Raw genomic sequence first — 22941 nt, 5'->3', positions numbered from 1 at the left:
TTTGGAGGATGACAATGACAAGGCTAACCTCACGGCTGTGGGCAGGCCTGATCCCATCTCTAAACACAAACACTTCTGCCTGGGTTGTGGCTGGGGGCTATGCTGTGGTCTCCCAACCCCCACCTTCTCCCCTCACCCCCTTGTTAATTGGCTGAGACCACCAGAATTTGGAGGACACAGATGTCACTGATAGCTTTCCTAGGGAACACATTTATGCCCATCTGTTGCAGCCTAGAAGGCTGTTCATATATCCACAAGGCCTTTATTTAATTCTTGTCAGAAAGTAATGTAAATCCAGTTTACCTCAGAGGTCGCAGTGAGATTTATGCCAATGAGCCCCCTGCAATTTACACACACTGTCGTTGTATAGGATGAAAAGAAAGCCTTTCATGTTGGTGAATATTAACGAGAGCCTGCCTTTCCAAGAGAGAGGGGGAGAGAGAGAGGGGGAGAGAGAGGGGCTTTCTCATTGAGCTTTCTCCTGATTTTAATAGAGCCCATGCCAGTTGGTATACCCAGCTTTACAAAAGAGGAAGAAGGAGGAAAAGAAGAAGAAGAAGAAGAAGAAGAAGAAGAAGAAGAAGAAGAAGAAGAAGAAGAAGAAGAAGAAGAAGAAGAAGAAGAAGAAGAAGAAGAAGAAGAAGAAGAAGAAGAAGAAGAAGAAAGAGGAGGAGGGGGAGGAGGAGGGAGAGGAGGAGGGAGAGGAGGAGGGGGAGGAGGAGGGAGAGGAGGAGGGGGAGGAGGAGGGAGAGGAGGAAGAGAAGGAGAAAAACTAATCTTTAAACTAAAGTTTCTTCTTTTATAAGAAGTGAAAGAAAAAGTGAGAAATCCTAGCAAAGGAGACTGCTATGTCTTTAATTATCTGTGGAGAGACAGAACGCCCCTGAACTTGGAAAAGCCAGAGTGTGACAAGTGAGCATGCATGTTCTGACCTGAATTATTACTTGAAGTCTAGGGAGAATTCCGATCATAAGCAATTATCTTTCAGTGTGAGCGTTGTTGTCAGACGGACCAGTTGAATTAGCCCTCCGCCTCCTCAGCTGTACCTTTCTAGTAGAGATAGAGGAAATGATGGGAGTTGGATAACTTTTTAAAGACCTGGCTAAGTAGAAATTGATCCACAGTAAAGCCGAAGAGTGCATACAGAGAAATATTTTTACTGGAAACCTTAAAAGCATTTGAAAGGACTTCCATTGATCTTTTTTTTCCCCCTATAGTGATATTCTGTGTCAGTAGGCTAGAAGGCAAATGGTTTTGGAGACACCTCTGAGCCAAAGTCTTTTTTTAATGTGACTTTGGGCAAGTTACTTAACCCCCATGACTCTCAGCCTTGTCATCTCTAAAGTGGGGATAAAATCTGCATCACAAGGTTTTACATTTGCCTTGCCCTCACGTTACCCAAAACAGACTAAGTATGTATCCCATGGCAACTGTCCTACTTCACTCCGCCTTTCAAATTGTTCACAGAAAATAATAGTTAATTGCCTGGCACCAGTGGCTCATGCCTGTAATCCTAGCTACTCAAGAGACTGAGATCTGAAGATCAAGGTTCAAAGCCACCCTGGGCAAGAAAGTCCATGAGACTTTTATCTCCAATTAACTAGCAAAAAGCCAGAAATGGAGCTGTGATTCAAATGGTAAAGCATTAGACTTGAGCGAAAAACCCAAGCAAGAGCATAAGGCCCTAAGTTCAAGCCCCAATACAGGCACAAACAAACACCAACACCAACACAACAATCTCCTCAGCATTTTAAGCACCAGACTATTTTTTCCTGTTTTTCCATATTTAAAAAAAGAGATTAAGTGAGACATTCTCTTTTTGTTCTTTAGAAGGATGGCAGCATGCAACTTCTAGGCTGCTACTCTTCATTCATCATTGTGACCTCTGATTTCCCAAGCCTGTGTTACTCAGGCCATACTTCTCCAGGGTTCATAAACACTGCTCATTTGCCTAAGTGAATGGCTTTGAGGTAGACAGCATGATGATTTTTTTGCACCACATTTAACTTTCTGTGTATATTTTTGCGGAAGATAATGTTTGAATTCAGTTGTGATTTCAAAGCCCACGCTAATGGAAGATAGCAACAGAGGAGCCTAACACTGGGTTGTAGGCTGGGGTTGCAGACGAGTAAGATCCTGATTAAGAGTACAATGTGTTGCTGGTAGCACACGAAGCAGAGAGTCCACATGTGTGTAGATTGTGCTTAATGACAGAACCAGATAAAGTAATACCAATACATCAGAGAGTAGTTGTCATACTAGGGAGTCTAACACCCCATCCTGTTGGTGTCTGAGCCCAGGAACGAGGAAGACCTAAAATTATTCCCAAATGGTCTCTTGCCTCCTATCAGAGGTCAGCAATACCACTTGGTTACTCCCATGGTCCTCAGACCCATTAAAATGCTTTGTTTTATTTTATACCAGTAGTAAGACTTGAACTCCTGTGTGCTATCTATTGGCTTTTATACACATGCCCTACCATTGAACCCTTCCTCTAGTTCCAGCTTTATGTTGGTAAACTGAGAGTTTGTCTGCTTGGGCTGGCTTTGAACCTCAATCCTCAGATCTCTATCTCTTGTGTAGCTAGAGTTATAGCTGAGCAATGATGGTTCTCACCTATAATTCTAGCTACTAATATTCCTTTATCTCAATATGTAATCCACGGCTCATCTTTTCTAGTTGACATCATTTTTCCAAACCTCTATTCATGCATCAAATTATTGTATCATTTCATCTATAAACATTTCAGAAATTAATCCAAAAAGATATGTACTCCTAAACATAGCCACAATGCTATTATCCTTTCTTTAAAGTGAACAGTAATCCTTTTATTATGAATTATTATGAGTTACTATTATCAGTTAAGATACAGGAACCTATTTATGAAGAAAGGCATTTAACCACTAACTCTTACATTACAAATTAATGCTTTTGTTCCTATGGAACACAATATCAGGAAAACTCCTACTTGTAATGGTAGCCACTCTGGAGGCTGAGATTTGAGGATCATGGTTCAAAAGCAGCCCAGGCAGAAATGTCTGTGGGACTCTTATCTCTAATTAACCACCAAAAAGCCAGAAGTGGAGCTCTGGCTCAAGTGGTAGAGTGGCTAGCTTTGAACAACAAAAGCCCAGGCCCCGAGTTCAAACCCTAGGACCAACACACACACACACACACACACACACACACACACACACACACACACACAAAATGCACAATGTCACTTCACTATTACGGTCCTTCCCCACTTTCAGTGATTTGTTTGGGTAAGTATTTTCCAACTTACTGGCCTCAAATAAAATTTTATGTGAGCAGCCATCACATAAAATAGATATGAATGAAACCGTTCTGGGCTCATGCTGCCAACTAGTCACCTGGCCCTTTGTTTCCCCAAGTGAGCAGGCTGAGTGTGTAACATCTTCATTATTTCAGGACAAGACAAATCGCTGAGCAAAGCAATGTAAGGCACAGGTGAGAACCACGCACATGGACATCTAAGGTCCAAGGAAAGGGGTACAACTTCCTTGTTAAGCTTCCGATTCAAAAAAGCCATGTTTCATGTAAAAGTATTAAAACTGTTTGTTATAATGGGGTGGGGGGAATTCACTGTGCTCATAAGTAATGACCCTACTCAGCTGACTGTGTATTGAGGTCTCCTGGGAAGAGAGATATTTGCCTGCAGTCAGGATTAATCTATAAAGGCAACCACCACCTAGACCCCAGCCGTCTTCACTTCCCCTTCATTGGCCCCTGTGGAATCACATTGTAACATAGATAAAGTCAAAATCAGGTTGCCTTCCACCTAGGAAAAGTGTATCCCTGTGATTTCAGTGCTTCAAAGCTAGAGTATTTCTTTAACTATGTGAGATATATATTTCCGTTTTAGAATCAGTGATTACTTCTTGTCTGCCCCCCTCCATATTTATTAATTTCTTTTCCACACAGGACCCAGAGTAGATTCATGCCAAATCATGCTTGTTGGATATTTAAGAGCTGTTATTCAAATCCTGTCATGCAAGTTTGTTAAGTTGTGATTTGTACTTCGACCAAATTATCGAACTTTGACTCTCTTTATCTTCTAGTGGAGACCATATTTCTCCTTATTTCATTATAATATTATAGCTTAAGATAATATACCCAGTTCTATTTTCTTTGTCAGGATTGAAGAATAAATGGCTTTTCTTCTAGATCCTATGAAAGTGGAAGGATGGAATCTGTTCTCCAAGATTTCTTAATCAAAGTAAATTCATCCTCTGTCACATTGTTGCTCTAGAATGTTTTTTTTACAAGTTGAATATATAGTTGTATTTACTTTCAAATGAGATTGACTTTGAAGGTTATAAAGGTTTATTCTGGGTTTTGTTTTTTTTTTTTTTATTCTGGAGACTTAAAAACATGCCAAGTGCAATAAGCAAGGACGTTCAGTAAGTACTAACTACCATCAAAGAATGTACCTTAGTTTACATTTTACAGTTCTGAATTAGCTACTCAAGCCAAGCATTAAGGAAAACATAGAAAAGAAACAATTATTTTTCTCCCATAAAAGATTGTATCAAAAAAGTTCATGTGTTTCATTTAACTGTTTTGATTTACTCATTTAAAAAAATGTTTTTCTGTATCACTGATAGTTTGATACTGGCAAATATTCCTTCATTAACTAAAAGCAAAGAAAAGAATGAATCTGAAAACCCAAATCATGTCCCCCTTGTTAGAGAAAGGAGAAAACGAGAGCCCTTCCGCTTGAGGAACTACCAAAGAAATAAGTAGTGTGAATCAAAAACAATAGTTATGCCTCTGATCAGATAGTTACACTGCATATTTGCTTCATGACTAGAGGGTGTTTTCTCCCCCTCGGGAATATACGTTTTACAGAAAATATGGAATCCTGCCCATCTCAAACTGGACTCATTTCCCAAATCAGCCTGCTAATACCAGGTCTCCACAGCTGGAATAGGTTATGGAGAAAACAAGAATGCCTATTCGGACCAAATCTTTGACTCAAAATAAGTCATGTTAAGGATTGCCTTTGTCTATACCACAGGGTGATCAGGAATTACAATAAGAGGTAAGCAAACAAATCCATTTCTCTGTAGGGGCTTCTTATTTTGGTTTGTTCTCCTTGGGTTCAGTCAGAAGTCATAAAATCCCACTGTAATTCTCTCTCCCATCCACAAGTGGAATTATATGTTTCTGTGTATAACACAGTCTACAGAGCTCCTTCCCGCTGAGACATGCTAGGCGGGTGAAGAGGTCTGCTGGATGGAGATTAGGTCCACAGAACCAGGTTCCTACCTGTGTCTTCCCACTACAAGCAGCTTTCCGCCTGCAGTTCTTTCCTACTCAGGACTTGCCAGGGGCTATTTGTTCCCAAGCCAGCAGGAGGCTCTCTGCCAAGATCTGTGGTTGGTTGGGGTGAGTCACACAACAGATCATAACAGATTTTATTCTGTCAGCCCAGGAGTGTGGTCGGCCAATCTCCAGTCCAGAGGACTGCTCTCTGGAGCCTTTGACATTTTAAGTATAAAATAAATAAAGAGCTTTGTGTGATGTCACCAAGAGAAGAGGAGGGGCTGGGGACAAATGTTTCTGTCTGATCTGTAATCCCACTGATCCTCATTCCCCCCACCCCCCAGCCACTTTAGCCTCACTTCTCCTACACCTCAGACAGAAGCCAGCCAGGATGACCTGGGGGCAAACAGCTGATTAAACTAAGTTGGCTGGGAATGGGATATATGTTGGGTTTTTTTTTTTTTTTTTTTTTCTGTTTTAGCAAATAAAACTCCTATCATTTTCTCTGAAAAAGTCTAACTGGTAATAATCATATTCCAATACTCTCACACAGTTGCTGCTCATTAATAAGTGTGGATCGGACTCATTATTTAAGGCATAATTTTATTATTAAATAGCTATCGACTGGTAATATAGTGACACATATATATTTTTTCTGAAGATTTTACAGAGCCGCATAATTTTCTTTCATGAACACATTAATGTTCATGAAGTCAACTAGGAAGCCAAATTCAGCAAGGGTAAAGTAAGGGAAAATGGAGTGACACTTAAAAATTAAAATATAATTTTTCCAGGAGCTATACAGGAGCCTGAGACCTGACCAGGCACCAAAAGCCTGTTAAGTCTCTTATCTCCAATGAACTACCAAGAAGTCAGAAGTGGAACCACCATGTAGTAGAGCACAAAAATAGCTCAGAGACAGTGCCCAGGCCCTGTGTTTGGGGCAAAAGAAATTAAACACTCTGATCTGGGAATTATAACTACAGCTTGGATATCTTTTGTTGCCAAATGAATCTTTGCTAGCTTCATCAAAAGTATGCAGTACGAGCCTGGCATGGTAATATATCCCCACAATATCAGCTTCTTGGAAGTTGAGAGTTCAGGGCCAACCTAGAGAAGTTTAGCAATATGCTATCTCAAAACAAAATACAGCCAGGTGCTGGTGACTCACACCTGTAATCCTAGCTATTCAAGATGAGGACACTAACCCAGGCAGAAAAGTCCATGAGTTTATCTCCAGGTAAACATCAAAAAGCTGTGCCTCAAGTGGTAGAGCAACCAGCCTTGAGCAAAAATGCGAAGGGACAGCAACCACTCACACAGTTCAAGTTGTAGGACTGGCACAAATAAAAAACAAAAACAAGCAACAACATATGAGTATGAGGTAAGACCCTGGCTCTTAGGTGGATGGCTTGGTGGCTTTGGGAAGTTCACCCAACCTCCTTCACCCCTTCACCACCTCCATGGCTCAAATCCTTTACTTAAAATTTGCGTAGGTGGTGTCTGCTTCCCAGAGTGTACATAGCCAATGAAAGGCCCTGCAGAATTAACAGAACCTTTTTTGTTCCCCCATACTCTCTACATCTCTGTCACCATGGCAACTCTGGCCTGGGAGACAGACAGACAGAGACAGACAGAGAGACAGACAGACAGAAGAGAAAGGAGAGAGATGGAGAGTGAGAGAGAAAGGGAGGGAGAGATGTTCTTTCTTTACTTGGGCATAGAAATGCAGGAAAAAATGGCTGTGGAATCACCCCATCTTAAAGCTCAGGACCCAGATGGTAGGCTTGACTCACCTTGACCTGAGATGTCACTCTTCCCACTGTGGAGGGTCAGTCTAATAGTTGGTCAGATGTCGGTATGGCTGATGGAGCAGTAACTGTAGCCAGCAGCAGCAGCATACACAGGCCCTGCAACTGTGGCCCTTGCTTTCTCTCCTTTCTTCCTGAGGCCTCTAGGTAACCCATTGGTGACCCGGAACACTCTTAGTACATTTTTTTTTTTTGCACTGTCAAGTTTGGTAAACACATTCAGCAGCAGGAACTGGAGAAGGTGGTGTTCCAGGGGTAACACAAGCAAGACAGAAGATGCTTTGGCACCTTGCTTGAATACAATCTAGTCTGGAGAAGATGGAGATGCCCAATATTTTATTTTCACGTATAGAAAAACAAATCCATGTTGCTTTTATAAAAAACCAAAACCAACTCCTTCACTGTCTATGCAGAGTATCTATTTCTTCATTGTCTATGTAAGGAGAATGAAAAGATGGATTGAATTTCTTGGTAATTCAGTTGGTTAAACTTGTGGTTCCAAGGGTCTGATCTCATTAAGGATTTTCTGGAGCCTATACAACCTAGTCTCTGAATGTGTCATTCTCCAATTACAATTTATCTCCTCATTGTTTTCTTCTTCAGCTATTCCAAATTCAGCATCCTCTAGAATTCCCCAAGCAAGTACCCTCTCCACTTAAAAAGACTGTACTGGGCTGGGAATGTGGCTTAGTGGTAGAGTGCTTGCCTAGCATGCATGAAGCCTGGGGTTTGATTCCTCAGTACTACATAAGCAGAAAAAGCAGAAGTGGTGCTGTGGCTCAAGCAGTAGAGTACTAGTCTTGAGCACCTAGGCTCTGAGTTCAAAATCCAGGGCTGGCAAACAAAAGAAAGAATGCGGAGGGAGGGAGGAAAAGGAGGGAGGGAGAGAGGGAAAGAGAAAGAAAAGAAAGCCAGCTTCTGTCAGTTAGCAAATTTATACATACTTCCTTTATGTTTGTGATTTGTCATTTTACTTGATTTATGGAATTGTTTTGCAAATCTGAAATTATTTACTCATAATTTGTCTTGTTTTAAGGTGTTTAAACTTTTATTTATATATTACTCTAAGAGTCATGGGTATTTTAGTTAGCTTAGAAAGCTCTGCTATGAAAACTGTCATTTCCTTAAATATTTCTCATTTCTATCTTTATTCCTATCAGAGTAGATATATACTTAGACCTAGCTACAATTTTTTTCTGTTTCTTAATCCTTTTTTAAAATTTGGTGCCAGTTCTGGGGCTTGAACTCTGGGCCTGGGCACTGTTCCTGAGCCTCTTTATGTTCAAGGCTAGTACTCTCCCACATGAGATTTTTCTGAATGATTTATTGGAGATAAGAGTCTCATAGACTTTTCTGCCCAGGCTGGCTTTGAACCATGATCCATTAGATCTCAGCCTTCTGAGTAGCTAAGATTACAGGTGTGAGTAACTGGCACCTGGCTGTGTTTTTTAATCTTTTTATGTGTTCGATGCCCTGTGTCCTTATGTCAAATTCTGGATATGTTCTGATTTAATATTATAGTTCAAAACTTCCATCTTAAGCTAGAACTAGTAACATTTTATTAAATCTCTCCATTGATTGCATTTTTAATTATTACATTTTTTAGTCCTAAGTATTCTAACTCTTGTTCGACCTGATAGACTTTATAGTTTGTTGCTCTTGCCTCCTATTTTCAACATGCTTATTTACTTCTGTAAACATATTACACAATTTTTTTTGGTTGGTCATGGGGCTTGAACTCTGGGCCTGGGCACTGTCCCTGAGCTCTTCAGCTCAAGGCAAGCACTCTACCACTTGAGCCACAGCGCCACTTCTGATTTTCTGGTTGTTAATTGGAGATAAGAGTCTCATGGACTTTCTTGCCTGGGCTAGCTTTGAACTGTGATCCTCAGATCTCAGCCTCCTGAGTACCTAGGATTACAGGTACATAAATAATTTTAACTGTATTTTTTTGTCTTTTCTTTTTCAGTATTGAGGCTCTAATCCAGGATGTTGCACTTGCTAGGTAAGAGTTTTGCTACTGAGCTACATCCCAGCCCATATATATATATATATATATATATATATATGGCTTAAACTCAGGGCCTGGGAACTGTCCCTGAGCTAATCAAGTCTTGCACCTTACATTTAAGCCACAGCTCCACTTCTGGCTTTTTTGGTAGTTACTTCGAGATAAGAGTCTCACAGATTTTCCTGCCTGGCCTAGCTTCCAACTTTGATTCTCAGATCTTGACCTCCTGAGTAGCTATGATTACAACTCACCCCTAGTCAGCTGCTCTACCCCTCGGCCACACTTCCAGAATCATTTATAATTAATGATTATAGATTATAATTAATGATTACTTATAGACTACTTATAGATATTATAAATCAGCTGCCATCAAGAAGTATTTTTTTCATGGGCCTTTAAGTTCTCAAGGGGAATTTTGTTCCCCATTCAAAAAACAGCACGTTCTGTTACAGGAGATCTCCTGGGAGGAGAAGGTGAGGGTTTAGTTATGCAATCATTCACTGAAGGTGCAGCCCTTTAGGCCCGTATCATGGTGAGTAAGATCTGGGCAGAGTTCTCCCACCTTCTATGTTGGGTAGTTCTCTGGTGCCATTTCTAATCTCTCCATTCTCTGAGTGGAAGTTGATGCTCAAGAGAATGGACTTTGGCAAATATACTCAAGACAAAGGCTACCTTCTGTATTGCTATCAAAATGTCAGATTCCATTAGAATTCATTTGGAGTCTTTTTATTTTTTTTCCAAGTCTATCCTGTAACAAAGGGGTTGACTATCCTATGAAAAACGTATATGTCACCAATGGAGATGAAGCATGCAGATGTAAAAACCCAAGCACAGAACCTGGCACTGGTGACTCACACCTGTAATCCTAGCTTTTTGGGAGGCTCAGATCTGAGGATTGTGATTCAAGACCAGCCCAGGCAGGAAAGTCCTGTGAGACTCTTATCTCCCAGTAACCACCAAAAAGCCAGAAGTGGAGCTGTGGCTCAACTGGTAGAGCACCGCCTTGAACACAAAAGCTAAGGGACAGTGCCTAGCCCTGAGTTCAAGCACTAACACAAACACACAAATTGAACACAGAATGTATAAACCTGGCTGTTTGGCTGTGTGTGTGTGTGTGTGTGTGTGTGTGTGTGTGAGTGTGTGTGTGTGTGTACCTTAGGGAGTATGATTCTAATTTAGTTGGGTTCTTACACTTTTTCTAGAATTATCTTTATGGTTCCTTGCTTTCCCTGGCCCATTTCTATTTCTATTTGATTTGAAACAAAAAAAAAATGTTTATTTGGAAAAAAAAAAAAAAGGAACACTTAGCTTGCAACAAATGCTGAGAAATTTCTGTTACTTGGTCTTAGAAACAACAAATCACTCACAGAAGGCCACAGTTCAGAGGAACACAAATTGTAATAGGTTGAAATGGGAAAATGGCTCTTTTATAAATGAAGTTGACCCAAAATTTCCAGCAGGACAATTGCCTGAAGGAAAGTTTCCTGGGCTCCAGCCTGTGAGGCCTAACAATGGATCACAGAAGCCTGCACAGATGGTTGCGTTCTAAAGTGTGTCTCGTGTTACCGTATTTGCTTCCTATTGTCTCCCCTGAAGTCTACAAGGGAACAGGGAAAATGCTATAACTTTTGAAAAGTGTAAAGAATATTTTTAGGACATGTACAAATACTAACCCTTGATTTATCTTAGACATCTCTTCTTCCTATTTCAGAAATGTGTTCACAGTTAAAATAAGATTGCTTGCTGCAGACACTCTGATTTGTCTTTTTTACTGTCTTTATAGCTAGATAGATCTCTCTGGGTGTTTACTTAGAAAACCTCTTCTATATTCCTGTCTCAAAGGATAGTTATGCCACCATTCAACTTTGTTTTGGAGAAGCAGAAGCCTGGCACTTGTTCTTAACCTTTTCTGTCATCGTAATTACTGCCTTTGTGGCCTAAATTCTCAGAGCCATCATATATGTACATGTATGTATATTTCTAATATGATAATTTTGCTCTAAAGTTTCAGATTATTATTATAAGTACCTAACTCTGTGTGTGTGTGTGCGTGCGTGTGTGTGTGTGTGTGTGTGTGTGTGTGTGTGTGTGTGTGTGTGTGCACCAGTACTGGGTCTTGAACTTGCTTAGCTTTTTGCTCATGGCAGGTGCTCCACTAATCGAGCCACACTCCCTGATTCACAAGTACTTAACTGATCTGCCTGGGTTGGCTTCAAACCACAAACCCTCAGATGGAAGCCTCCTGAGTATGTAGGATTACAGCCTGGGGCACCAGCACCCAGCTAAAATTTATTTCTTCTTATTTTTAAAAATTTTATTCATTTTTGTGCCAGTTCTGAGGCTTGCATTCAGGACCTGGGCACTGCCCCTGAGCTTCTTTTCTTAAGATTAACTCTCTATCACTTGAGACACAGCTCTACTTTTGGCTTTTTTTAATAGTGTTTAATGGAGATGAGTCTCGCAAACTTTTCTGCCCTGGATTAGCTTCAAACCACAATCCTCAGATCTCAGCTCCCTGAGTAGCTGGGATTGCAGGAGTGAGACATGAGCACCCAGCTTAATTTTATTTTTAAATCACCAAATACAGTCATATAGCTGTATCATGTACAATATGATATTTTGATAAATTTATGTTTCACAATTCAGGCTAATTAATGTACATTCCTCACATACTTATTCTTTGTGGGGAGAACATTTAAAGTCTCCTACCTTAGTAATTTTAAAGTTAAAAAAAAGTATCATTAATTGTAGTCACTGTGCTGTAAAATAGCTCTCTTACGCATATTCTTCCTATCTAACTGGGCTTTTCAGCCTTTGACATCTTTACAATGTTCCTACTCCTCAGATTTTATTGATTGCCTTCCTGCCCTTAGTCCTTTCTGTTTCTAGGAGCTGAACAAGACTACATTCTACTTTAGGTAAATGATACCGCCCCAGTAAAAGCTTACTTTAAGCCTGTAGACAATGAGATGATAAACTATTAATTATTTTTTGGGGGGTCCAGTCTTGGGGCCTGAACTCTGGGCCTGGGCGCTGATCCTCAGCTCTTCAGCTCAAGGCTAGCGCTCTACCCCTTGAGCCACAACGCCACTTCCGGCTTTTTTTCTTTTTGCTTATGTGGTGCTGAGGAATCGAACCCAGGGCCTCATGCATACAAGGCAAGCGCTCTACCACTGAGCCGCCTTCCCAGCTCCTTAAATTTTTTTAAAAATGCAACTATTTCTTGGCGCATGCTCTAGCTCTTCATATTTCCTTATTATGTCTTTTTTTCTATCTGATGTTCTACAAAAAGGGTTTTAAGATAGAAAATACCTTTCTTACATTATTTGGGATTTGGAGAAAAATGTGCCTAACTCACCTACAGCTCAGACCAAACTCAAATTTGTTCTTAACATTTCAACCACTAGATCGGTCTCTAGACTAACCCTCCTGTTTCACTAATACAAACCTCTCTCAAAGAATGATGAAATAGAACCATGCGAGGCTGACTCATGCTTATAACCCTAGCTTCTCAGGAGTCTGAGCTTGAAGGATTGTGATGTGGAGCTATCCCAGAGAGGAAAGTCTATCTTATCTCCAATAAACTACCAAGAAAAAGCTGGAAGTGAAGCTGCAGCTAAAGTGGTAGAGCACTAGCCTTGAGCAAAAAGGCTCAGGAACAGTGTTCAGGCCCTTAGTTCAAACTCCAGGACTGGCACAAAAATAAATAACAAAGAAGAAAGATGGAATAGAATGCTCTTGTTCCGTAGTCCTTTGCCTACTCATGCCCACAAATTATCTATCTTCTTAACTCAGAGCAGGATGAAGATAAAATCCTGAGCAGGCCCTTACTGCTTTATCTTTTCACAGTGAGGCAGTCTAATAACTAGCTAGTAGCACAAAACACTGTAGCTTACCGACATTTGAATTAAAAGGGACATTGGAAGCCATTTAACCCAACAACCCAAGTTATGCAGGTATACTTTCTGAAACGCTCTAAGCAGAGGAGAGAGAGCATTTATCCTGACACTCAAAAGTCCTCATTGACAAACGGGACATTTCACTGAGGTGAATGCTCTTTAAAGCAGCATGAAGTGTCTATCAAAGGCCTCCCCCATGCTCACCAACAAATACAACATTCTTTTGAATAAAGCAAGATTGTGGTAGCCAAAACTTCACTTTGGCAGTGGTGTGGCTTTGTGAAGTGCATGTGCATGCTTTAAAACCAAAGCACATGCGTGCACCCTAACACAAACACAATAATCACTGCTTTAATATGCAAATGATTACTTCATTGCATAGATAAGCTCAGAGATAGAGACTTGACCATTCTTCTGCTTCTACCTGCCCTACCTTCCCAACTCTCTTGCTTTGCTGTCATAATTCTACATTCCCTGTAAGAGTGTCACAACTAGACAGAAACTGCACTATCTATCCTGGTCAAGTCAGGGAGAAAATAATTTTCTTTGGTTTGCTTACAAGATACTACTTTAATAAAGAGAAGAGAGAACTGCCCGATAAATAAATGGTCTAAAGACTTAAAGAGAAACTTCTTTGAAGAGGAAATAAGAATGGCCAATAGACACATGAAAAAATGCTCAACTTCTCTAGCCATAAAAGAAATGCAAATCAAAACAACATTGAGATTCCACCTCACCCCAGTTAGAATGGCTATAATCAAGAAATCTAGTAACAACAGATGCTGGAGGGGATGTGGACAGAAGAGAACCCTACTTCATTGTTGGTGAGAGTGTAAACTTGTTCAACCACTTTGGAAAGCAGTATGGAGGTTCCTCAAAAGACTCCACATAGAGCTCCCCTATGACCCAGCAATCCCACTTTCGAGCATTTACCCAAATGATCACAAACAAGGCTATACTAAAGCTATCAGCACAACTCTGTTCATTGCAGCATTATTTGCCATAGTTAAGATGTGGAACCAACCCAGATGTCCCTCAGTAGATGAATGGATCAAGAAAATGTGGTATATTTATACAATGTATTTGTATGCCTCCATCAGAAAAAATGATATTGTCCCATTTGTTAGGAAATGGAAAGACTTGGAAAAAATTATATTAAGTGAAGTAAGCCAGGCCCAAAGAAACATAGGTCCCATGGTTTCCCTTACTTGCAATAACTAGTATAAGTCTAGGACAAGCAGAAAAGGTCAAAGGCTATGTACATATGACCATATAAGATGATATTAAATGAAGTAAATCCCAAGATACGGACCAAGTGGTTTTTTTCTTTCTTGCTGTTGTTATAATGTATTTAAATTGTACTATGTGATTTTTTTGTTTCTCTTGTATGTTCTTCCCCCATGGTATAACCCCTGTTTTCACTGTATTTGATGTTGGTGCCCTGCATCTTATATATACATTTTTCTAATTTGAGAAGGGGAAAGGAAATGACAAAATGCTGAAATAAGGATACAGGATGACCTATTGTAACAATGAGATGTACAAGACACTATGTTGAAAATGAACTTTACAACTTGCAGGGGTGGGGAGGTGCGGTGAGAAGGGGGGAGGGAGATGTTGGGGAGATGGGGAAGGAAGGGATGGTAGGGGGGAAACAAAAGAGGAGGTAACAATGCTCAATAGGAAATGTACTCATTACCTTACTCATGTAACTGTAGCCCTTTTGCACAGTATTTTTACAATATAAAACATATTTAAAAAGAGAAGAGAGATTGCTAATCAATATCTTCTTTTTTCTACTTATTTACCAGTTTTTTTTCCACACTGCCAATAAATCATTTTGTTCTTAAAATTACCTGAACTACAATAGATTGGTGCATCCCATTCCTATGGACATAAGGAACTCGCAGTGATTTCTATGTGAAATGGTAGTGTGAGCAGACCTATCTAGCTTTATGATAGATCTACTTCTGTGCTAAATCTAAAAAACCCCGTTTCCTGGGATGGTCTTTCCCTCTTTTACTTAGCAAGGTGCCTGGCAGGGACGAGCTTTAAATTTGGTATCTGTCATTGCCTTTCTGGGTTCAAATGATATCATGAAGAATAGTGCACAGGTGAAATTAGCAGTGGGCTATGAGAGTGGTAACTTCATCTTCTCATGTGCTTGTGTGTGCATATTAGAACACTTAGATGCTTCCTGTAGACTCCCAGAAAGGCACAAAGCATGATGCCACTGGGATGCAGAGAAATGGATGGGAAGTATGCAGGCGATACATCAATCATGAGGCATATTCATCTTCCTTGGCCCTGAGTGATTCAGCACCCTCTCCCTTCTGCATTCGGTGCCTTCAAGGTCTGTCCATCCTCAGTGGACTATAATCATTTCACACACTCCTCTAATAATATCCTCGGGGGCTGTCATGTATTTTCCTGTGTTTGCCCTATTATCTCTCCCTGCTTGAGTCTTACAGATAATTGATGATGCTCTAGTTCATCATCTTTCTTCCTCTTTTGTTCACCAGGTACCTCGGCCTTCCAGGGGCTCCTTTATTGAGAATCAATGTCTTCTCGTAGGTAATTGATCACCATAGACCCAGGGATTCTCGATTCATCGTGAATCATCATGAATAATCAAAAAGCAGTGGCTGTGCTGCTGGCAGAGTGCAAGCAGGTGCTGGACCAGCTCTTGTTGGAGGCGCCAGATGTGTCAGAAGAGGACAAGACCCAGGACCAGCGGTGCAGAGGTGAGGATCTGCTGAGAGAGAGACCAGCGGTGAGCCCAAAGGTTCACCCTCATCTTCCTCGCCCCAACAGCACGCGCTCATCTCTGTCCTATTTTTCTTCTTTGGGCAGATGACCACTGAAAAATGAGTGGATTTCTAGGGCATGAATGGGACATAGGGTACAGGCAGACGGGCCAGGGAAGGCAAGCCTACTTTGTTGCAATGAATTGCTGTCAGTTCTAATTTTAGGCTTCAGTACACATGAGGCTTCAAGAAACAGTTTAGTTCAAGAAGAACAAAGGGTCCACGTTGCGGCGGGTGCACGTAAATTTCAATTATTAAAAAATTGAAGCAACTTCTGAATGGTGGCCCAAACAAGGGTTTTGTGCCTCATGAATTTCCATAGACTTCTACCATTTCTACAAATATGTCATCTTACCCGTCTCATCTCTCATGATCACCATTCTTCTGGCCATTCATAAATATCATCCACTCATCTCAGTAAATACTGGGTGCATCATGGCCAGGTGTTAAGAGTTTGGTGTTTTTGCTCATCTCAGAGTTTGTACTACTCATACTATAGAAAAGCCATTCTGTCTTATCTTTTTTATTTTTTGCCAATCCTGAGGCTTGAACTCAGGGCCTGGGTGTTGTTCCTGAGCTTCTTTGTGTGGAGGCTCTACCACTTGAATCACAGTGTCAGTTCTGGCTTTTTCTGAGAAGTTTATTAGAGATAAAAGTATATCACAGAGTTTCCTGCCCAGGCTGGCTTTGAACTACAATCCCCAGATTTCAGCCTCTTAAGTAGCTAGGATTATAGGCATGAGCCATGGGTGCCGGCTGACAAGTCATTCTGGGGGTATTCTGGTCCCAAGATCTAGAAAGTGAGAACAATTCTTAGTCCTGGAATGATTTCTTTTCAACCATTCAAATAAATGTCCCTCTGTTTCTATAAGTAGATCTTTTATCATTCCTTTTAACATTTTTCTTTTGACTATTAGTATTTTAATGCTTTTTTTAAAAAAATTACTTCCTACCCAAATAACATGCCCAAGTAAAAGCCACACTCCTCATCTCTTTTGTTATAGATGTTGTTTGTGTGCTGGGGAAAAGATTATGAGAAAGTCTTTTCTCCCACTTTCTCATCTACACACACACATTTTCACAGAGGCACTACAGTTGCTGGAAACCTCTTATCTGTGCTCCTTTTAAGGCAAAATTCTCATGTGTCCAGTCAGTTCCCAACACCTTCACATGGATATGTTCTCTCGTTACTAGCCAGATGCACCCAGGTATGACTTTTCTTAGGCTTGTAAATCTGAGATCACTGCTGCTCCCGGATATAAGTCCCTTATCTGGGATTGGCAGGTTCCCAGTGCCTAGAGAAGGAATTAGTAGCTGCCTCTCCTTCCTGGAGACAATGAATTTTTGGTTTGTTTGGTGGTAAGGCTTGAACTCAGGGCCTATGGGCTTTCCCTGACCTCTTTTTGCTCAAAGCTAGTACTCTACAACTTTAAGCCACAGCACTACTTCCGGTTTTCTGGTGGTGAACTGGAGATAGGAGTCTCCAGGACTTTCCTGCCTGGGCTGCCTTCAAACTTTGATCCTCTCAGCCTCCTGAGTAGCTACAATCACAGGTGTGAGCTGCCAGCGCCCAGCTTTGTGGTTGTTACTGAAGTTTCTCTCTTGTCCTCTAACTACATCAGACTGTTTTCCCCATCCACATACCTTTAAGCTTTGTGTTCTCCCTAGTGAAAACTCAGAACTCCTGAGCCGATAGCATTTTTCTTTTCCTTTTCCTTCCCAAGTGCCACAGAATAGGGGAAATAATCTGTTTGGTTCCAGATAAGACAAATCAGGGCTGACAAAAAAAAAAAAAATCACTAAATTGGAAGTGGAAACAAGAGGACTGTCCATGATCCAGTATGGCCTGTAGGGAAAGACAGTTCAGAGGAGGCAAAATAAGTTGTAAAGAATAAGCTTTCAGCTGGGCACCAGTGGCTCATGCCTGTAATCCTAGCTACTCAGGAGGCTGAGATCTGAGGATCATGGTTCAAAGCCAGCCTGGGCAGAAAAGTCCGCGAGACTCTGATCTCCAATTAACCACTAGAAAACCAGAAGTGGCGCTGTGGCTCAAGCGGTAGAGCACTCGCCTTGAGCTGAAGAGCGCAGGGACAGCATTCAGCCCCATGACCGACCCAAAAAAAAAAAAAAAAAAAGAATAAGCTTTCTCTGCCAGGGCCATGCCTGTGATTGCAGTACTCAGGAGAATCTTGAGTTCAAGGCTAGCCTAGATTACATAATAAAAAGTCTCAAAAAAAATAACACTTGCATTGTTGTGAAGAAATTTAGTAATCTGAAGCTGAAGTGATTCAGTTCCAAAGTATGCTGAAATGCCGGCAACCTCAAATCATGCTTCTTTGGTCACATCACCACCCACGTTCTCAGGGCCCAGATAATTTACCAAACAAGAACACTCTTTCTAAAATAATTTTAAAATATTTTTATTATCTTTAAGTAGTTATATAAAGGAGTTGTCACTTAACAAATCAGTTTATGAATACAAAATTAACAAATCAGTTTATGAATACAATGCATCTTGATCAAGAGGACATACTTTATTTGTTGTTATTCTAGTCTTTGGGCTTGAACTCAGGGGCTGGGTGCTGTCCCTGAGCTTCTTTTTAACTCAAGGCTAGCTAAGCATTCTACCACTTCAGCCACAAGCCACTTCTGGCTTTTTCTGAGTAGTTTACTGGCAAAAAAAAAAAAGCCTCATGGACTTTCTTGCCCAGGCTAGCTTCGAACTGCAATCCTAAAATCTCAGGCTTCGGAATAGCCAAGATTACAGGCGTGAGCCACCAGTGTCTAGACCCAGAGGACATTCTTGAAAGTGAAAGGTGGCCCTGTGGAAAGGTACACGTAGAGCACAGCACACAAGCCTGCATAGCCAGATCACTCCTAACTATTGAGAACTTCCCTTGGGGAAGTTTGCTCTGTATACAGGTATTGAGAATATTTTCAGAAATTGAAATAATCTCAGTGATTGGATAAGAGCCACATTCTATAGCAGAATGTGACCCTGTAAGTCCCCCATGCCAGGACCCTGGTTCCATTGGAGGAGACTATGGTAGAACAGGTGTTCAGGAGTTCTGGACTACTGAGTCAGAGTGGGAGGGTTCACTTCCCTGCAAAACTTGAAAGCCACCATGAGTTCTCAGACCAATCACTCATCAGAGTTCACCTGATATCCCCTCAGTGCCAAGTAGTCCTTCTCTGCCTGGAAACATGGGGACCAGTCCACAAAAAGACACAGAGGAAAGCTGGGCACCCATGGCTCACACTTGTAATCCTAGCTAATCAGGAGGCTGAGATCTGAGGATTGTGGTGCAAAGCCAGCCCAGGCAAGAAAGTCTATGAGACTCTTTTTTCCAATTAACCACCAGAACACAGGAAGTGGCACTTTGGCTCAAAGTGGTAGAGTGTTAGCCTTGAGCAAAACAAAATAAAACGAAACCCTCATGGATAGAGCCCAGGCCCTGAGTTCAAGCCCCTTGATTGACAAGAAAGAAAGCAAGAAAGAAGGAAAAAAAAGCAAACAAGCAAGCCAGCAAGCAAGCAAGAGAGAAAGAAAGAAAGAAAAAAAAAGAAAGAAAGAAAGAGAGAGAGAGCACGAGAGAGAGAGAGAGAGAGAGAGAGAGAAAGAGGAGGGAGGGAGGGAGGGAGGAAAGAAAGAAGGAAGGAAGGAAGGAAGGAAGGAAGGAAGGAAGGAAGGAAGGAAGGAAGGAAGGAAGGAAGGAAGGAAGAGAGAAAGAAAGAACAAAACAAAATTAGATTCTTCCTTCTTCTTCTTGCCTTTCTTTGTTTTGTCTTTACTTATTTGCACTGTTTAGTATGCCTCAGGCTTTCATAAGACTAACGATGTCTCTTTACCTTGATATTCTTCTGCCCATCACGGTATGATTTTTACAAAGCATGGGACATGACACCTGTCCTCAGGAAGCTTGCAGCCCAATTCAGACAGAAGTAGTCACAGCGAAGTGTGAAGAAGGATGAAAGAGCCTTCCGGTTTGGGAGTGCAGAGAGGGGACTTTTCACTTCCACTGTGAGGTCCCAGCAGGCTGAGAGGACCAGGCATGTATGTCTGCATGAAATGCCGAAGGCAGTAGACCTGACTCTGTCCATCAAGGCATGGCGTAGACAGTATACACAGAACAGAAAGGGTGAAATGAAAGAATTCAAGCATTTTGTGCAGAGTGATGTCCTGGTCCATTTTGTGAGAAAGAGGATGGACAAATAGAGAAGATGGAATAGCTAGAGTGAGACTGGAAGCGTGAAGTCAGATTTTTTTAAAACATACTGAGCAGGAGGAAATGGGGCATTAGATAACCAATTAGATTCAGGGAGAAAGAACACAAAACTAGATTGATCAGGCTTCAGGTTTGGGTGACAGATTTTTTTATTCAGTTTTGGGTATGTTCAGTGTGAGATGCCTTTGAGACAAGTACTTGGTGATTTATAGTTGGATAAGTAGGTAGATGATAGATAGATAGATAGATAGATAGATAGATAGATAGATAGATAGATAGAGCGAGCCATAACCTTTACTGAGAACAAGTTTCTTTCAGTTATCAACATTACACAGTTTCAAAGTTTACACAGTGGAAGTGAATCATCTGAACAAGTAGAAACCAGAACTAGAAATAGACTTGAATTGAATAAATTCACCACTGATGATAGAAAATAGAAGAAAAAATCCACTTTCCAGAGTTGCTAGGCTTTAGAGTTTGGCTAGGAGACTGTTGAAACAGTATACGTAGACTTGGTGCCCACAGAGACATTTTATACAACTACTACTTCAGAACAGGACATTTTACCATGAACTGAGATCATTTCACATCTCATGTGTGTGGTTGTTGTTTTTCATAATTCTCTGTGTTCAAGTGCGTTCGATTCACAGAGCTAAGATGCAACACACTGAAGCCAAAAGAAGTGGAACAAATTACTCTCCATTACCCAGCTGCCACAAACCCCACATGCCGTGCCATTCCAATCCCTTTCTCGTTTTACAGGGAAAATAATATTTCCTTCATCCCTTTCTCTGATTGTTCATGCAGAGATAGACAGTGAAGTGCTTTGCTTCCTGCTAAAACCCTTTCTTAATGCCTGACTACCCCCAGTTTACCCTCAGGGCACAGTAGAGCAGGGCCAACCTTGACAGATAGCTCCACGCTATTATTCTTTGAGTCTGAACCAAATGCTTAGACCAGCGGGCAAGAGGTAGGGGAAAGGTTTTCTCACTCTCTGTCTCTGAGATGCTTCATCATAACATGGGTAGCTCTGTAGCCTTTTCTTTGACTGCAATTTCCTAACCTGAACTCTGACCTTTGCAGCTTTACTCCCCAGCGAGTTAAGGATTCTGATCCAGGAGGCAAAGGAAATGAAGTGGCCCTTCGTGCCTGAAAAGTGGCAGTACAAACAAGCAATGGGCCCAGAGGACAAAACAAACCTGCACGATGTGATTGGCGCCGGGCTACAGCAGCTACAGGTAGGAAGAGCCATACCACCTGTCCCCTCTGCCCCCAAAGGAGCCATTTAGACTCTAAGTGGTCTAATAGATTAAATTTCGTTGAAGCACAAGACAAGCCTACTCTTATGGTCAGTCAATTCTGCCAGATTGACTAATGGAGGGGAAATAGCTGTTTAAAAAGCATCAACTTGTCCATGTGAGGAAACCAAATGGAGTAAAAGTGAGAAGCGTGGCCAGTGGGTTCAATCAAGGCCTGTCTACTCGAAATATTGATGTCTTTCTGGGATAAAGAATGTTTGTGATTTCACCGTGCCTTATAACTTATTCATTTTGAAATGATACTTGGATAGCTTGAAAAAAAAAATCACTACGCTCGCATCTGTGCGATTTGCTATCTAAGCTATGAATTCTGTCATGTCCTTTCCCCAAACCCATCCTGGGTCCTTCCATGGCTTCTCATGACTCAGGAAACAACGTGAGTCGTTGCCATGTTTCTTTCTCAACTCACTAGAATTGTAGTGAACTACCTCCACTGAGGGCCAGAGACAACCTTAAGAATAGCAACGGGACCCAGAGAACTTAGGGTTCAAGCTTAGGTTCTGCTCTTTTTAAAAGGAGCAGGGCTTTCCTTTCAGGTTGCATTGCTTTTGATTCTCACTCTCCAAGATAATTGTCAAGAAAATCTACTTTTTTGTATGATTTTTTTTCTTACATAAATATACATTTGATGCCAGGCACTGGTGGCTCACATTTGTAATCCTAGCTATTCAGAGGCTGATACCTGAGGATTGCAATCTGAAGCCAGCCTGGGTAGGAAAGTCCTTGAGGTTCATTGCCTCCAATTAACTACTAAGAAGCCAGAAGTAGAGCTATGACTCAAGTGGTAGAGCACTAGCCTTCAGCAAAAAAGCTTAGGACTAGTGCTCAGGACCAGCATACATGCATGTATGCACACACACACACAACAATACATACATAAATTAACATATATATATACACACACATATACATATGGGTGACAATGATAATAGTTGTTTAGGGATCTACTAAGAGTGGTTGAGGCTCTATTTCTCTCTTCTCGCTGGAAAACCTGCAACCAAACCAGATTAAGCAGACCGAAGGATTTCAGGCAAAGGAAAGAGAATACTTGGAAAGAATGTAATGACCTTTTCTGAGGTTTTTAAATAAATATGTTTGGCATTAATGGAGGAGCCGAATAAAATAGTAACTCTAAATTACATATGATTGATTTGATGAAGTGTTCATCAAATTGTCCAAGCAACCCTCTAATGGGTTATTTTCATCACCATAACTCTTTTTTTAACAAATAAAAATATTAAGTACCGAAAGATAAACTGGCCCAGGGAAACAAATGAGCAACGAATGGAACAATTACTTTTAATTTCCTCCTTTGTGCAATTTCAACCCTGCCATCAGAAAGCCCTGGGTGAAGGAGCTGGTACTACAGGTGGGGCTCTGCAACTTGGCCTGATCTGTAGCAGAATCCTCTGCAGAGATGCAAGTGTTTCCTGTTTGTGCTGTTCAACATGGCCATCACCATTCTATTAGGCTCTTGAATACTTGTAAAGGCGAGTGGAACTGAAGATCTGAATTTGTGCTTTATCTTTTTTTTTTTTAATGAACATCTGCCTAAATAATCACATTTGGCTGGCGTTAA

General features: G+C 41.1%; 1 protein-coding gene across 3 annotated transcripts in view; it reads left to right on the top strand.

Annotated features, from left to right (window-relative positions):
* The first annotated feature begins 802 nt into the window (after positions 1-802).
* Alpk1 (alpha kinase 1) overlaps positions 803-22941 on the top strand; it is an 86088-nt gene continuing 63949 nt past the window's right edge. For 2 of the 3 annotated variants that reach the window (XM_042697608.1, XM_042697606.1), the window contains exons 1-4: positions 803-912; positions 9070-9105; positions 15585-15754; positions 21127-21281. In XM_042697608.1, coding sequence (XP_042553542.1) covers positions 15634-15754; positions 21127-21281 — 276 coding nt within the window. In that variant the 5' untranslated portion in view covers positions 803-912; positions 9070-9105; positions 15585-15633. Of the gene's footprint in view, positions 913-9069; positions 9106-15532; positions 15755-21126; positions 21282-22941 lie in introns of all 3 variants that reach the window. The other variant, XM_042697607.1, reaches the window with a different exon arrangement.

Source organism: Dipodomys spectabilis, unplaced genomic scaffold (assembly GCF_019054845.1).
Source record: "Dipodomys spectabilis isolate Male_0828 unplaced genomic scaffold, ASM1905484v1 ptg000225l, whole genome shotgun sequence".
NCBI classification, from domain to species: domain Eukaryota; kingdom Metazoa; phylum Chordata; class Mammalia; order Rodentia; family Heteromyidae; genus Dipodomys; species Dipodomys spectabilis.
Note: the sequence above shows the minus strand (reverse complement) of the source record. Positions and strands in the feature narration are given on the sequence as shown.